The 17,812-nt window shown below is 39.6% G+C and overlaps 2 protein-coding genes across 2 annotated transcripts; both read right to left on the bottom strand.

Moving 5' to 3' along the window:
* Positions 1–1,475: 1,475 nt before the first annotated feature.
* LOC119729841 (macrophage mannose receptor 1-like) lies at positions 1,476–6,037 on the bottom strand. Its single transcript, XM_038202634.1, has 5 exons — positions 5,901–6,037; positions 5,298–5,368; positions 3,943–4,353; positions 2,091–2,495; positions 1,476–1,648 (listed from the first exon to the last, which is right to left on the bottom strand). Exons 1-5 carry the CDS (start codon positions 6,035–6,037, stop codon positions 1,476–1,478), a joined length of 1,197 nt encoding a protein of 398 aa, XP_038058562.1.
* Positions 6,038–9,191: 3,154 nt separating this feature from the next.
* Positions 9,192–13,102, bottom strand: LOC119729840. The gene is made up of 5 exons (XM_038202633.1): positions 12,855–13,102; positions 11,798–11,952; positions 10,888–11,140; positions 10,623–10,681; positions 9,192–10,297 (listed from the first exon to the last, which is right to left on the bottom strand). Exons 1-5 carry the CDS (start codon positions 13,100–13,102, stop codon positions 9,486–9,488), a joined length of 1,527 nt encoding a protein of 508 aa, XP_038058561.1. The 3' UTR covers positions 9,192–9,485.
* Between the last annotated feature and the right edge of the window lie 4,710 nt (positions 13,103–17,812).

Genomic DNA, 17,812 nt, shown 5'->3' with positions numbered 1-17,812 from the left:
AGAGAGAGAGAGAGAGAGAACAGTTCGATTGAGGAAATAAATGGCTTTTTGTGAATACGACCTTTGGATGTTCACATTTGACGCCAATAAAGTTAATTTTCAAGTGACCTTTTTTATGCAAACAAAAAGCCACAATAAAAGGAACGATTTTAATGAATGATGTCTTACCGTTAGAGGTATCTGAACTAACGATGTGTGCCAGTTGATTGTCAATCCTGTACCAAAAAGAATTGAAAGACAAATCCATTCAGAAAATATGTCCAACTTTGCAGTATACGAACTACCTGTAGTCTGGCGATGCTCCACTGATATGTGTGCGCTTTTATTTAGCAAAGTAAAGTTGATGAATCTTGCTGAATGGTTTTGATATAAATACATGTTTATCATTGTATCAAAACAGTCAAACCTACATTTTTGGGGATGTCAATTGAATATATTCAAACACTGATTGGTGAGGACGGAAAATTGCAAACCAACTGCATCGGTTCGGACTGGTTTGAAAGAAGCATTGTGTAAGAACATTACCTTGAGGCTGTTCCCCGAGGGTGTCTCTTCCACCAGATGATCCCAACTACAAGCGCCACCAAGAGGATTAATAAGGCCAGGGTCACTCCAACAGGGATACCAATAGGGTTTCCTCCCTCTCCTGATCCTACCGTTGTCATTGGCTTGTCAGTAGTCGCTGGTATCCCTATGGCTCTGTTCTCAGTCGACCTTTGACCTAAACCACCCGGTGTTGTCATAGACTCCGAGTCATCTGGCATACAGGTGAATTCGCCATTGACGACGGTCACATTGGATGAAGCTCCGTTTACAGAGCAGCTGCAGCTAAAATTGGATGGCCACACCATGGCTTAACAAAAAGTTGAATTAAGGAGAAAAATTTATCATAATGATGAAATTTGCATGTCTCCGTAGACAAACTTTAGAGCCAAAAATAAATATAAATGATAAGACCAATAGTAATCCCATAACATAATCCAACTGTCGAAGATCTATGATTCACATACCAAGACCGTCCTGGAGAAGTGGGGGATAGTTTTATATCCCCAAGTCTGTGGGATTGGCCTTTGGAGTGGCAAGGCTTGGTACTGAACATCAACCAATCATGCCAGGACGGCGTTCTCATGTCAACATGCCATTGAAAGGAAAGTAAATTTGAAATGTGCTCACGGTTAATGATCAAGTCTTCAGACTCGGCAAAGGTGAAACTACAGAAGCCACAGCTGCATCGTATTGTCCCAAGCCTACATGAAGAAAAACATAAGTATAATAAAATATGATGAATGGGTGGAGCCACTGGTCGTATAGGTTGGTGGAGGTACGGTATGTGATCTGTTTCTCGTATCTGAGTGCCCTTTGTTCCTTCAAAGACTCCCCTGAATCCTCACCTTTACAGTGACTGTAAATGGCTTATGTTTTAGGCGAATTCGAACTACATTGTATAATGCATTTTTGTCTTTTCTGGTTCTAGCTCACCCGGCCATAGTGTTGTCACGTGCACAGCCACAGCCACTGATGCAAGTTTCGTCGTCATCACATTGACACAGAACGGAGTTGTTGAAGTAGTGGCTGTCACTACGGACGCACAGAGGTACGGAGTCAAGAAGACGACTGAGATCAGCGACGGGTGGTCTGCATGGAACTTCTGATGAGTGTATGTCAAGAAACAGAACTGTTAAAGACCTACGGCTTAAGATGACGATAAGTATATACAGTTATTTGGTGGATCCAGTGCGTCCAATGGCAAAAGAGGTTGCACAGGGTAGCAAAAAATAAAGAAATTCTGAATTAGACCATTTTTCAACGTTGGACAAAAGAAAAAATTAAAAAAGAACAATGACTAAAATTACGAAGGAACAATGACTATCAAGGAGGACCAGACTAGTTGATGACATTCTTCAATCAAGGCCTGTATCGCAGGTTTAAGTTCCTTCGGCCTTCAGTCACTTTATTGATTCCACCTATTCGTTCAAACTGTAAAAGTGAACTTAGTAATTGTTCCTATGTAGTGGTTTATTGGATTATTACAAGCGATATCTGCATGGACTAAGGACAGGGCTCAGTGTAACATTGCGAAACAAACCAACCTGGGTTTTCTTGAATTTCTTGGGAAGAAATTACAGGTAGTTCTCGCTCACATATGTAGGCGTAGTTTGTATTGCACCCAATATCATTCCACAGAAAGTCGTTTTCGGCACGTAATCTGAAGCAAAGGCTGCCACCATTGTTGCTTGCATCTGTCTGTACGATTCCTTGATAGATGGCTCGGCTACCGTCCAACCAAGCGTACTGAGTAGCCAGACCTATCCAGTATCCTACTCCGTCTTCACTTATAACACTACTGTTAATGAATCGCAATTCGTCTTGTGATTCGATGTATAGCAGATGACCACCCTTATCACTGCAATCTCCTCGGGCCGAGAGGTGTGACTTCATAGGACCACCGACCCAGTAACAGGAACCGTCGTGGTTGAAGTATTGTTCAAGAGGGCCTAGAAAACAATTAGTAACGAATAATTCTTTTTTACTTCCTGACTATACTTGGTTCGAAATATTTCACAGCATGCGCATTATCGACTATAGTCTGACCGCACCGGACGGACCGCGATAGTATTTCAAAGAAAATGTGAACCATTAACTTGATTTAACCTCATAACGTTATTGTAATGGTTCAGTGCCTCCAAGTGTACGTTTTATGAAAATAATGTTTTGTGAAAATCAGAATCTGGAGAGTAACCTGTGACTTGCAAGTCATCACGGCCACGACCCTGCACGGTTTGAAACGGCCGTTAAGACACATTACTCTTTTATTCCCATTCATAAATGCGGCGCCCTTTTTTTGTTGAAAAGTATACTAATGTAGGAAAATCTGTGAAACTTATCTGTTTTGTAAATTTTCAACTCCCGTCAGTTGCTCAGGCTCCGTTTCGAATTCACGAAGGGCCCCGAAAATGCATATCATTAGACGCTCAAAATGTGTCCACATGGTCGCAATGAAAAAGAAATCACATCCGGTATAGTGTGTATGCATTTCTGTGGCAAACTTTTCAGATAGTATTTGCGCGCATTGGCTAACCGCGGTCTACAGCTGCAGCCAGATGCTTTATACATAGGTCATGTTAAATTACCCAGGATGCCATCCCCACTTCCTTCACAAGATTCTGTGAAGCTCATCTGCCCTTCCCAGCGCCCTGTTTGCAGGGCGGGGGTACGAGCGAAAAAGGATTTTCGTTCAGAATATTTTTTCCACAAATAAGTCTCCCGAATCCGTACGAAACACGTAAACAGGAGGTGGGTTCGAGTTCAACTCGGCCGCTTAAGCTTGTGGTTTTTTTTGTGTGTGTTTTTTCCGCAAGCCCTCGGACAACACTAAAACTAACAACTTCCCAACCGTATTTACAAACGGTGGATAAAACGGCGTGCTTTTCCTAACTATTTATTGTTAAGTAATTTACTAATTTAGGCATATACATGTAACCATTAAAATCACGTGAAAAAAATGTAAACACTGTGGCTAGCACCCACTTATTCTGGTGGGGTTGGTATTCAACCGCATTAACTCCGAACGGTAGATATAAAGTACACGGTGAATGGTTGGCAAGCGAGCCAAGGAATTTTGGGCCCAGTGATGCCAAGCATGCAATGCAAGGATTTGGGGCAAGCGTGCCACTTGTTTTGCCGGCAAGCGCGCCAAAATGTTAAGGCAAATAGAAAAAAAATTGTTCCATTATAGTTTGTCGAGGTATTAAGGGCCATTTAATCAACTTGAAGTTAAACTAGCGGCTAAAGAAACTATGCCAAAGGTCAAATCATTTCTTCAGTGTGTACTTGTGTGTGTTGTCTGAGAATAAATACGCCCGAGGATTTCAAAGGAACTGAAAACAAATTGTTTGCTATACATGTACGTTTGAAGTTTGGTAAATGCTTTAAAGAACTTACTAGTACATGTATATGGAAATTCACAGATGAACTGGCGATCCACATCACAGTTCTCCCCACTCAAACGTAAATTCCCGTTGGATTTAGAGAGAGAGAAACATCCAGCTGCACTGCCGTCAGAGTATTCAAACAGATCGTTGCGTGTCTGGTTACCATCCAGCCACACGTTGCTGCTTGTTGGGATCAGTCCAATCCAGTAATGATTCATGACATCGTCATTTTTTCTGCTACCATTTCCGACGAGAGATTCTGAGTGATTCGACAGGAATGTTTGTTCCTCCTCTGACTCGATGTAGACTAGGTGGCTATTACGCGCAATGCAATCCCTATGGGCATCATCACGTGACTTGAGGTCATCGCGGATGATTCTGTAGCAGGAACCTCCGTGTGACACCTCGCCATCATCACAATCTGAAAGCATCCAAAAATTGTGTAAGTAAATTTTACTAGGAAAATCGGGGGCGACGACAGATCCCGCATAATAAGATGCAACTTTTAGGACTTAAATGAACTTTTACCTTGCACTTATACGTTGCGCTCTGGTTGTTCTTCTGTCATTTCATGGTAGTATGAACGATATAAATGCCTTCAAAATAAAGGTTCGAAATCCTTCATATTATTAATCGTAATTGATGATTGGACGATAACAGACAGTTTACTTCGCCTGATTTATCAAAACAAAATGCCTGAATGTACACGATATTTGAATCCAAAACAAATGCGTTTTTCCTGGTTGGTTCTCCGGCCACTATACATTATACTCCAACATTCAACATGCAGTCGATTTCCATAATTCATATACGATATGTCACTTTGAGGAAAATGTAGTATGTTTATGGAGTGCTTATGGGTTGAACTCAAATTTAAGCAAAGACAGCATGTGATTATAAGCTCTATTAACACTATGATTACAAGTTTAAATTCTGATGAGTTTATAGATAAACTAAGTGATATTATAGATACAGCCTCATGTGACTGTACAGACATCGTAGCTGGCGACTTTATTGTGATGTGTCCGAGGGCGATAATGGTACTTCCTCAAACCCCATAACTTCGTGTTTTAATCTGTTGGAAATGACGCAACTTGTACATGATCCTATACCCGCGTTACTGAATTCACTCAAACAACTATATCTGTCTAATTTTTGGCTCTCATCCTGAACTCGTAAGTGAAAGTGGTGTCCTACATGTCCTGATTAGTGACCATTATCTTGTTTAACGGTCTGCATAATTAGAAAGCCTCCCAAGGCGTTCAATTATAACTTCAGATGCTGTAAAGATACAGACAATGACGCTTTTCAAGACAACAAAAGTTATAATAGGTGTTGTTTAATGTAAATAAACCATTTTGTTACCTGTTGGCTCATCAGAACACGTCAAGGTTGCAGACTCGCTTCCACATTCACAAGTCGCAGCACGTCCCGACCTTAGAAACACATAGTTACAAAACTTCACTCAATCTAGCAAAACGCAGTACTTAACACTGACAGGGGAAGATATTAAAACTAAAGTATGGCCTTAAATACGATTATTCTTGCATGAGCTAGTCATATACAGGGTGAGTAAAACAACGAAACCCAAATGTCGGGACTATTGTTTTAGTGAGGTTCTGCATGTAGCACTTGCAAAGTCTAGGATATGAAAGCCCAATTCATAAGCTTTATTTTAGTACAAGAGTCATTCAAATATCAGTCATGTACTTTTCAAGTAACAGAATTTTAAACACAACCACCGTTTTAAAGTTCTATCCACGGATCACAAAAAAAGATGTGCGTTCTTTCAGGAAAACGAGAACAATTCACATACATCCTCATGTGATTTGTTTTCGTTTTGCTGAAAGAACACACGACATTTGGGTTTCGGGTTTTTTTTTACTCACCCTGTATAATGTTTTGAAGAAATAAAACACCAAAAATGAGGCAGTTACTAATGTATTCGGTCTTGAACATCCAACCTACCCTTGCGCGGTTCGTCGTTGTCTGACTCCACCGTAGCTTTCCTGGCACATGACCGGTAACGAGTACAGATGGACGCATATCAGAACCAGCTGTACGCAAACGATCACAGTAAACTCAAGATTGTTCATAGAAGGCATCTTCAAACCGTGAATGACTTCCAATGACGAGGATATTAGACAGTTGTCAGTTGATCATCCAACATTTGTCGTTTCTATCAGAGAGAGCGAGTGCTCATGAACTAAAGAATAAGCTTTATTCATGAACTGAAAAATAAACTTGGGGTTAGGCTTACAATGATTCCTATCAAAACCGCGAGTTTTACGTTGTTCCTGGCCTTCCAAGAAACGGACAAAATATGATATAGTAATGTAAATACCATACCGGATTTTTGGTTTCCGCAGATTTCCTGAGACGTATTCAAGGAAATATGTAACCAATAATTGAGCTAAAATCCCAGGCTGCGTGAATAATGATTTCTAGTCCGTATAACAGCATATTGTTGCTACATGTAATCTAGCTGTCTACATGTAATCTAACTGTCAAGCAGAAGTGTTTTTTTTACATGAACAATATGATTTGCTTTTTGTTACGACACTGATAGTGGTTGATGATGAGGTGGAGTCTGTTCGTATAATAATTAACGGTAGATATAGTCTTAGGGGATGTCTAATTTTCAAATGTTCTGAGGGCCCGACGTTCCGGTCTTAACAAGACCTTCTTTAAAGGCAAAAAAAAGGCTTTTGTTAAGACCAAAACCTCATACACTCTTATCAGTATTATTGTTTTGTTTCTTTATTACATTTATCAATCCTGTCAGTAAGCAGTTTTTAGCAGTTCAGTTCATTTTTATATGCTCTCATTTTAATGTACCCGCATTCATGAGAGAACGCAAGTGATCTCGTCGGGGGGGGGGAGTTGAAACATTTAGATTTTATAAGGTTCGCCGGTTTATTTTCGGTCTTGGGAAACTGTACAAGTTGTCGCTCTCTTCAAGCTCAAATAATGTGTTTGTTTGTCTGTTTTCTGACTCATGTTTATGAGGGGGGCCTCCTATGTGAAGATCAATGCTGACAGGGTGTCAATAATTATTCAACCCTTTTCAGTGAGAGTTTCCTTGTTTCTCGCGAAATACATTATGTAAGCCGACCTGTTCCCAAAAATAAAGATGGGCCACGGAAAGATCCAGGCCCGCTAACTTTACAACCGTGGATGTACCGCATGTGGGGCCTACAGACATTAATCATGGCGGTGTGATACCCACAATACGCGAAGTTTCCTGTACATATTTTGGTGAAGGTCTTGTCAAAGCGATACACTGAATTGACACAAATTTGTAAATTTTGTTCCATGTTTGACCTTTGACAAAAGTGTGATCTACTCATATACGAAGAACCTCGAAATTAAATTTTTAAAACGAAAAAAAAAACAGAATCGGAACGGACAGAACCTAATGGCGATTTGCACGATACCGCTATAATAATGGAAACACTTCCTTTATTCAGGTTTTATCAACTTAAACTTGTCAGCTCTTTTGTAAAGACTAATATTAGTTCTGTGTGAAGATAAAACAAAACTACAATTAGGTTTCTAATCGGGCAAACGAGGAAGCTATTATATTTACATGATAAATCAAGGCTTTTTCTTGTCTTTTATCAGCAAAACAAACCTTTCTAGAAAGGGTTCTATAGGAGGTATACCTCCTAGAAATGTTAAACAAGCAGGAGATATCGTTAGCAAATCAGCTATAGTGAAAGTTCAACTGAGAACAAGTCATAAGCAATGTATAGTTATTATGTGAGTGATTTGAGTAGCTGTTTTACCAAGCACACTTTGTGCGATTGCGAGGACAATTTCTGAGCTTGCCAGCTTCACAAATCACATTATCTAAAATAAACATTACTCAATAATTTGAATATACATGCACTAATAGACTGATAAGCTTTCAATCAATGACTATAAAATATGATATGAAGTATTGACTAAGCTGCAATATAATGTTATTTATTAACACAGGTTCATATATATTGTTATCATCACCACTGCACTATCACCACGCTGACCTCCACTTTCACCACCATTACCAGCACAGTTTTAATACGTCTGATTTTTATGATCGTTGACGTCCATCACAATAACCTGCCAGCCTGTCAATGTTGTTCAACATCAATAAACCAGACTGAAATTCAATATGCTTATACACACATTCACAATATAACTTAACGCATTAAAGTTTAAAGAATTATTTTGGCTTGGTATAGGCCTACGTTGATAAAAATTTGTCATTTAAGTGCAAAATTACAGCCAAAAAAATGGTGACAAAACATTCATTAATCAGTAATTTACTATTTACAGCATTTACCAGTGTGTTATTTTTTTATGTCTCCATTCCCAGGTTTCTGAAAGCAAACTTGAACAATCGGTGCATTTAATGGAAGAAACAAGACACGAATGAATCGAAAGTTAAATTTTCATTTCCCGAGCTAAAAATACGGGTTTCATCACAAAATAAAATCCTTTTCGAAATTATTTATTTCTGGCAATACATAAGTTTGTTTCACTTTTGAATGGAAATCGCCCGAGAAAAAACGACCCGCGTCTAGTTATTGCATAATTACTTTGCGGATTTCAAATTACTAGCGGTCCAGCAATAACTCCGTTCTCGCGAGATGGGATGGTTCCCGCCCCACAATCAGTATCGATAATGTCGGACCGAGAGCCAGTCTGCTCGCTTGTGAGATCTGTTTATGCCCAAAATAAAAAAAAACTTTTTTTGGAGGGTTGAGGACAGGAAAAAAAGGAGAAAATGAGGGTTTGGGGTTTAAATGAAACATACAAGTTGAAAAAAAATGAACTTGTTGATAAGCACGGGGAAAGCAATAGTTAAAGAAAAATCATAATCCCATTGCTTTGAAAAGGACGTTATATTGGATGTTCAACTCTCTGGAAATTATATATTAAGAACAGTAATTTACTTCTTTTTGTTTTAAATCTGATACCATTTTGTTAGTAGTAATACAATTTCATAGGCATTACATTTATTAATGTTATTCTACACAGTCTGTCTCCTACAATATTTAATCTTGTTGGAGAGCTGCTCCAAAAGCTTTTATCTTGCTCTTAATACACTAACCTTTTCTTTCGAAATCAGCGTATAACCCGCTAAAATAAATGTTGTGCTCAGTGCGACTCTATCACGAATTGCCACGGTAGTCTGAGAGTTCTCGGGAAACGTACTCCGATTCAGAATTTTCTCTCTCAAAATAGCCAGCTTGTTCCACGAACTTCAATTTTGAAATAACTATTGATACAGTTTCAGGAATCTTAACACTCCTTAAGTATTCTTTAACGTCTTTAATACCTTTGTTATTGATGATCTTCAATGAAACCCAGTCGTGCAAGCTTTGTGTATACAATAACCTAAATTACACCCAAGAGCTATGTCTTGTTTGTCACCAATTCCCGACTTGCAATCTGGTTTTCCTTCAAGTGAAAATTGAAAACAAGAGCAACCATGAAAACCCCATGATCGTTCCCAACCCTCAGCCTTTTATTAAGCCAACGTGGTGTTAAGGAATGGGTCATGGGTCATTCTTTTTCAAGAATCAGGGGTGTATACTTATTTTCTCCCTCAAGCCCGGCCGGATTCAAAGCCTGATAGCCCCCGTCACACAGCGGGCTTTGTGTCGGTACTGCGCCCTCGGCACACGCTGGTGGGGAGTCACAGGGACTAGGAATGGTATTAAAGGGGATCTCTACATAGGCGTAGGCATCATCGGTAGGGACTGGGGGATCTCTGGCAGTTATGAACGAACGCACAGGTTGCTGGCTCCGGTCAGATGGTGGATAATTCGTTCCAGCAACGCTCCGTTTTGGAGCTTGCTTATCTTTACCCAAACGACGCTTTGCAAAGACCTTTTGGTTCACATAAGCCCGATCTTGCTCTACATCAACAACGAGCTGATCGGAATTATTTCCAACAACAACGTCATCGTATTTAGAATCGGGTCTACCTGGGTCAGTAGCAGGTGGGGCGGGGTGCACCATTGGGGGTTCATGGTTGCTTTGATTTGGAGGGGATTTGTTGTGGGATCCCAAATTAACTCCTGTGCTTACAGGTAAGTTGTCAATTGCGGCGTAATCATAAATGTAATTTGATGATAGCCCTGAACTATTGCGGTCAGGAACCTCTTCGTAATCACGTAATGACGGTTGACTCGCGCGGTTCCTAGACTCAATACTGTCGGTCGATTCCGCAGCATCTGATCGCCGCCTCATTGCGACTTCTCTTGGTCGTTCGTGACCGTCGTCTAGATTGGTACCGTTAGCAGAGGAGGTGAGCAACGGTATCCGCTGGGCACCTGACGGCATGACGTCATCACCCTCATCGTTCATCCCTCCTGTAATAATGACAGGATAAGTTGAACTTCATCAATGTGTCGACTTCCGGCATACCTGCAGAAGTCCGAACTGTCTTAGAAAAAAAAAATTGTTCGCTACTCTCAGATATCTTTTTCCCCTTTTTCAGTCGAGTCATCCTTAAATATTGACACACACACATCTGTGTATATACTTGTGTGCCCAACCAGGGTAAAATGTTAGAGACAGTTGCCAGTCTAAGAGTCAGATTCAAGTCTCTAGCGTTTGAAAGAAACAAAACAAGTGTCGTTAACTCCTATACAATTGTTTTCTCGAACAAAATGTCACGACAAAATATTTAGTTACCTTGCGAGATGTTGGCTGGAGAGGCAGAGAAAAGTACACGACTGTTCACTTTATCAGATCTGTCAAGAAAATGTGACAACATAGGACTTTAAAATGAAAAGAAATATAAACCTACGAAGTGGAGAAATTGAAAAATCAAGTAACTTTGTATCATTAACTGACAAGCTGCCGCTATAAAAGACTGATTAAATGGACCGACCTCGAACAAAACGACTAGGCCCTATTAAAATAAATTTTAAAAAACCGAGGATCTATAGTTTCATACCGACTGTGTGACAGACAATCCAATTGATGGGATCTTCGCAAGTTTCGTCTTCGTCTGATGTACATAAGCAGCGCCACCAATGCGATAATTATTACCAGTCCAGCAGCAAGTGCAGGCAGCAGCCAGGTTATAACGTTTATCTTTGGTGCGCCCTCATCGGTTGGATCGTGTGTAGGCGAGGAATAGACTTCATTTCCATCCGTCACTGCCACTGACGATTCCTGCGTCGTTAGTTGCAGAGATGTGTAGACATCTGACGTGTCAAAATGCATTCAAAATCCATTTGATTAATGTGATAATCAATGTTAATTGTCTCCAGGTTGACTAGTAGTAAGAGTAAAAGCAAAAGGTCAACACACGGTAATAAGGCTTATATAGGATGATGACTTGTAAAAGACTCGTAAATCATTTTTTTTTTAATGGGAGAAAAATTCCGGTATGAAATTTCGTGGAAATTCATGGAAATTCATGGAATCCAGCATCAGATACCTATATTATGGTATCTGATGCCGGATTCCATGTAAGTTATGTGGGTATGGGTTAAACCCATCCACATAAATGTTTATTAACCTGGGGTCAATTTCATGGAGCTGCTAAATACAAAAATTTGCTTAGCAATGAAAAGTCTTCCTTGGCAAAAACAGGATTACCAACTAAATGTCCATTGTGATGTATATTGCTGGTGATTGGTATTCAGCTGTTGTTTGCTTAGCATGAAAATCACACGGAGTTTTGGCTGGTAACCTGCTTTTACTAAGCCAGACGTTTTTGTGCAAAGCAAATTTTTGTGCTTAGCAGTTCCATGAAATTGGCCCCTGTGTTGATATTGAAACGTGAATCGCAGAATACAAGGCGTGGAAAGTATACCGCGTAACTCCAAACCGGTTGAATAATTATGAATGCTACTAACTTGGATTCCTGACGGGTGTGGACATTACCGCGTCCCCCGTCCCATCGACCCGGGCTGTGGTTGATGTTACATCTGACGAGGGCGAGGACAGTGGGATCGAGGTGGTTATTGTGGGTGCGGTTGTTGGACACGGGCGTTGAGTGAAAGACACCAAACTGAAATTGAAGGATTTTTATACAGGACATTGAAAATGACTAAATAAAAAAATGTCCCACCAAAAAAAGAGCATTTCCCTTTTTTTTTCAAAAATATCTCCAACTTCAGGCGCTGATTACTCAAAACAAGGTTTCGGGAGATGGAGATTTTTGGCCACAATAGGTCACAAATTTGAACTGGCATTTCTCGAATGTTGTTCCTTTGTTACAAAACTTCCATCATGGCTGCTGAAAATATATCAATGATGTATGACATCTTTTTAACCACTTTGGCGTTCAGGGATAACGACTTCAACTTCAATGATGTTTCAGGTTTTTCAGGCGCGGATCCAGAGGGGGAGGGGGGGTCAACCCCCCCCCCAGCTCTGCCCCCAAAAAAATTCTCATACAAATTCCTAAAGAATAAGTCAACCCCCCCCCCCCCCCTGCTGTGACACCCCCCAAAAATTATACTGGTCTAATGTCCGCCTGTTCAAAATACGCTACACCAGTCTGTAATGAGTGTTAATAATCGTCTAATTTGAACAGCGCCCCCTATTGAAATTGGTACACATGCGGCTGAGAAAAAGTTGCTTGTTGAATCACTATTTTGCGCGATTATTTCTGGCACTCTGCGGGCAATGTTCACCTCACATCGAAATAATGAAACGGGTCTGGTGAAATAACTACACAATATTTGAATACAATTATTGGCGAGTTTCTTTCTTTATCAGAGAGAGCAAAAACAACCCGGGGTCGGGTAAGATACTTTTAATGTTGATAACCGCCTTTTTCCAAAACAGACCAAAATTCTTGTTTTGATGTTTCAAGGTGTTATTTGATTATTTTGTTTTTAATCAAAATCGGTGGACGTGTCGGCAAATAATTATTCACTCATAAAAGGCTAAGAATACAAAACTCACCCATTGTACGTTGAGTACGAAGAACAGAAATCGCCGATGGGAGCATCAGGTGGTTTGCCTTCGCCCTTGCCCCGGGGTCCATAACCTATTTGTATTATGCCGTCATCAGTAATACAAGCACAGTCGTCCTCCCGTGGGGCCTCGTCACAGTTCCCTGGTTTGTACGAAAAACATCTGCGGGATGGGTTATCTCGACGACCGCGATCTGGTTGTACCGATTGTGACAAACGAGAAATCAAATAAGACATGGTTGTCTATCTAAATGCCTTCGACTAATCTGACTTTTTTTATGGCCTTTTTATAGAACTAAATGCCGAGTTACTTGAATATTTACTTGAATCTCTTCTCTTAAATAACTCTTCGATTTTATTGCGTTTTCCTGTAAACAGGTAAAATTGTCTAATTTCTTTTTGCATTCACGTTATTGGTTTGAAAGTGGCACGTAGGCCTACGTCGTTTGCACCTCAGTTTATATGCAAATACGGACCATTTTTTTTTTGGGGGGGGGGGGATATTTTCTTTCCCCAATCCTCCGACATTGTCCCTTCACTGGTATTTCGCGTCTGTGACTTGTCATGAAGCCTTTGTATAAGAATCTTCCTTTCATATCATCATTAGAAATCATTTATATAATGCACAATTATTGTATTTTTTGACAAAAAGAAATGCTCAGTCAAGAACAAGTGTACAAAGTTGTCAATTAGGGTGATGTGACTGTGTACCTGTAAATCTTGCTGGAGCTACTCTACACAGGTTTCCTGGATTACAACCGAAGTAGCCCCTGCACTCGGCCCTGAACAATGTGATTAAAAGGACTGCTGAAAAGGTTGACATGTTTTTCTTCATTTATAGAGCCGTCTTCTTATCTACACTTATAAAAAAAATCGTAATGTAAGGCCGAATAAAAAAAAAACATGTTTCTCGTCCGGGTTTTTGAAAAAAAGGAGGAAGCGGGGCTTTTTTTATTATTATTTTTTATTTGTTTCAAGATGGCAGCCATTTGAACATTTCCTGCAACCATTGGTGTTTCCACTGTTCAAAGACACTTTTAGAATGAAAGATAAGTTGGACAAGAGAACTGAACATATTTACAGTGTCATTTAGACTTGTATTGGTCTACAATTTATTTTCCGTTGAATTTGTGTACTTTTTCGGTGTGTTTTTTTACTGCATTTTTCAAAAATAAAAAATATTTAAAAAATCCAGGCGGCCTCCAAAAAGGAAGCGGGCGTGGACGAGAAACATTTTTTGTTTTTTTACTTCGCCTTATGTCATTTCAACATCAACCACGCCCAAGGAACTGGAAGCAGCAAAAGGGTGTTGTTCTTATGGAAAGAAAGAAAAAAGGTGGTGCTCTCGGAATGTGTTCTGCCAATGCGCGCGTAGAACGCATACACGTACGGACCAACCTCGTTCCCATGGGTACGATCTTGCTGCGCCATGTTGGTTCCCTCCATTAAGTAATGAAAAATTCAGCCTCGACTCCATGGGCAAGGCATGATGGGAACCAAGACGGCGCAGCAAGATTGTACCCATGGAAACGAGGTTGTGAAAAAAATATATAAATGGACCCCTCTCATACGATGCCATATCGTAAGTAAATTATAACTGCATATAGGCTTTCACAAATCGGCCATATTAAACTGAAAGCGAGGTAAAATTTACATTTCGGAACGCGAATAGAAATGAAAGTAATACAAAAAAGTAAATTACAAATTTATACCAGTTTGAATAAATCAAAATGTGTGATTAATTGCACGATAATGTTTTAAGCCACATGAAAAAAAACGTGAAAGTGAGGCTTGGATATTGAGCCTTTGATAACTTATATTACTTATCAACTCATTTCAAATTTGTAATAGCCTTGACAGGGTAAATAAAACCTATTTTATAGCCGGAAATATACCCGGGCACTATCCGAGATTGTCAACGAAATGCATTCGGCAAACTTCGGACATTTTCGGAAACGGGAGGCATTCCTCCCGTTTTGGTCACGTGCCGTGGCCATAACTGACCTAAGATTCACAAGAAATAGTCGGAATCGTTTGGTCCGGGAACCAGACTATTGATGTTCTTGCTAACCACAGAATTCTGCGCTTACGAACAACATTTTGCGCTAACGGATTCCTAAAATCGCGCAAATAGAAAGGCGCCAGGCGTCGTAGCATAGCAATACGTTCTAAATATGATATGTCTCTCCTATTGGTCTCTCCCAACTCTCCCTTTGTTACCATTGAGGGTGTACTTGTTCACGGAGCCCGTTGTGCCCACCGATCAACATGAAGATCGGTGATTGCTCCCGAAAGGCAAGTAAATAATATGAAACCACAGAGCTGTAATTTAAATACAGCTTACTGCAGACCCGAAAACGTGGTGTAAGCAACGCTCCGATTATCTCTGAACTAGATTTCTTACATTCGTGTTGATTATGGGCTCGTTTTCCCCTCGAATTTCTCTGGAATGACAGATCCTATAGTGCCATTGTAAGTTCTTGGAAAAACTCTTTATGTTTAAGTACTGAACCTACAGTGTTCGTTAAATTTCGGGACTGTGTTAAAGTGGAACGTCTCCAACCGGGATTTTGAACACGTCGAAAATCCAGAGATTATGAACGGAAAGTGTGGCTATGTCTATAGCCACGTTTACGGGTCTAGACAAAAGCGAGCCTTATTGCATATAATTAAATATAATTAAAAATATCATGCTTTAATATTCATTCGTCTTTTACTGACGCGTTTTTTTCTAGAAATGTTGTTTTGTTTTTCAAAACGGTTACGATTGCAGCCCGTGAAATAAAATCTCATCTTTCCTAGTTTACAAGCAAAATTTAAAAGTAGAACAAAGACGCAGCTTGTTTTCCCCCCTAAATATATCAGTCTTCAAACAGAATCCTCCTCTCCTTATGCGTCACATTATGATCTTTATAACACCCGAGCTAAACTCCACTAAAACCTCGACCTTTTTCAAATTCTACGCATTTGAAAGGAATGGATTTTTGACCACCTGATGCTGACGATGCCATGCGAGTGCATTTTGTTTTACGGAAATTTTTGAAAATGCTGTAAAATTTCAGTAAACGGCAAAGAGGAACTATTTCTAGGGAATTTTCATTATCAAATATCAATATCGTCCAAATTGAAAAAGATGCTAGGAAATCGGTGTTGAAATCTGCGTCGCGAGCATTTAAACTCGCCGTCAGCATATTTCACACTCCTTATAAAGCAATTTGTCCCCCAAAAAATGTAAGAAAACGTAACGTGGCCTTTTGACACTGTGAAATAATTGATTATGTGCATTTATTTGGCATCAAAATAATTGTTCGGCATGGCGTACGCGTACTCACCACGGGCAGAAGTTTTGTACTACCGCTAAGGCCCATTCGGGTGCAGCTCGTCGTCTTCGCATGTTTACGGTCCAGAAAGAGGTATCCCTCGCTGACATTTCAGCGGCAATAAAAGCAATCTCGGACAGAACGAGTACAACCAAAAACACACGTTTCCAAACGGCCCAGAAAGCCGAGGGTTTGTTGAAGATGAGCACTACCATCTTATTCTTCTCGGGAGAAGTGTCTCAAGATCAAATGAACAAATCAAAAACAATCAGTCAAACTGATTTACTGAAGCTTGAGTGAGTTTTACAATTTTGTGTAAAACATCCACATTGTCTATGCACTTGGTGCTACATGATATGACATTAGTGCATGTACATGCATAATCATAAAGTCTGTTCCTCTTCAATGTAAATGTTCACGCGGTCGTGTATGAATTAACTTTCTGTTTCATAATGGATCACCGGATTTGGGTTTTCCGCAACTGACCTTGTAGCAAGCGGAAACAAGGAAATATAGGCCTAAATCAATATCTCAGCTGGCATTTCTCAGTAAAATGATAATTTCTATAGTTTTATTTGAGTAGCCATATAGCTATTCAATTGGTGTACTTCATAACTCTCTTGAGCTGAAGTCTTGTTACAAAAATAATAACATAATGATATTTTTAACGATACTGCATGTATATAGAGGATGATGAGGTGGAATCCGTAGGTACGATTAACGCTATGGTGTTAAGAAATGTGTGGTTCTCAATTGTTCTGATTTTTATCGTTCATCGTTGTGTGAATGTACACATTGTGATGATTTATCTGTGCCTAGCCTGTACATGAATATATTTATATCTTTTTGTTGAGTTTCGATATTCAATGTAAATTTCAAATTAATGGATCTTACCATATAGGCCTATGCACAGATCCATCAGAAAAGAAAGCTTATTCTGAAAAAAACCCATTATACTGTGGGTTTCAAGGATTTTGTTGATTCTTAAACTCTCGTGCACTGACCTGAATACCGACAACTTTTAGGAAGAGTGTTTGGGCTAAATATGATTTTGAGTTTTGCAGCTAGGTTTTCGAATAATACTTGACGATGAACTGTAAAAGTTTAATCACACTCTCCGATATGCTCGGGAATGAAATGGTTACAAGTTTGCCTCAGGGAGTGGAAAAATCAATTATATAAAGTAATAACTTGTGATAATTTAGCCTACTTTCGCCCATACTTTAATAATTCTACTATAAACGCAGCTTTAATAATTTTATTGAAAGGGAGTGGTGGGGTTGTTATGTTAGCCAGTTAGGATATGTATTGGGTTAGATGCAAGTAATTTTATGCATTATGATTTGTTTATGGTCAGGGTTGGGATGAACTGTGGAGTTTTTAATGGATCATGAGGTTGGGGCTATCGTGCGTGATTGAGTTGACCCCAAAAGAATTGGAAGTACTCCGCCCCCCCCCAAAAAAAAAAACAATTGAAAGAGGGTAATACAGCTTATAAAGCTTTATCGTTGATGTATGTATTGAATAGCTGTGAGAGTCGTAAGCATTTTGCCCCTATTAAATTTTATTTTGTTTCTCTATATCTTAATTCATTTATTTTGTTTGGATCTTGTCATTGGGGTCTGTG

The sequence above is a fragment of the Patiria miniata genome, unplaced genomic scaffold, assembly GCF_015706575.1.
Source record: "Patiria miniata isolate m_02_andy unplaced genomic scaffold, ASM1570657v1 HiC_scaffold_21, whole genome shotgun sequence".
NCBI classification, from domain to species: domain Eukaryota; kingdom Metazoa; phylum Echinodermata; class Asteroidea; order Valvatida; family Asterinidae; genus Patiria; species Patiria miniata.
Note: the sequence above shows the minus strand (reverse complement) of the source record. Positions and strands in the feature narration are given on the sequence as shown.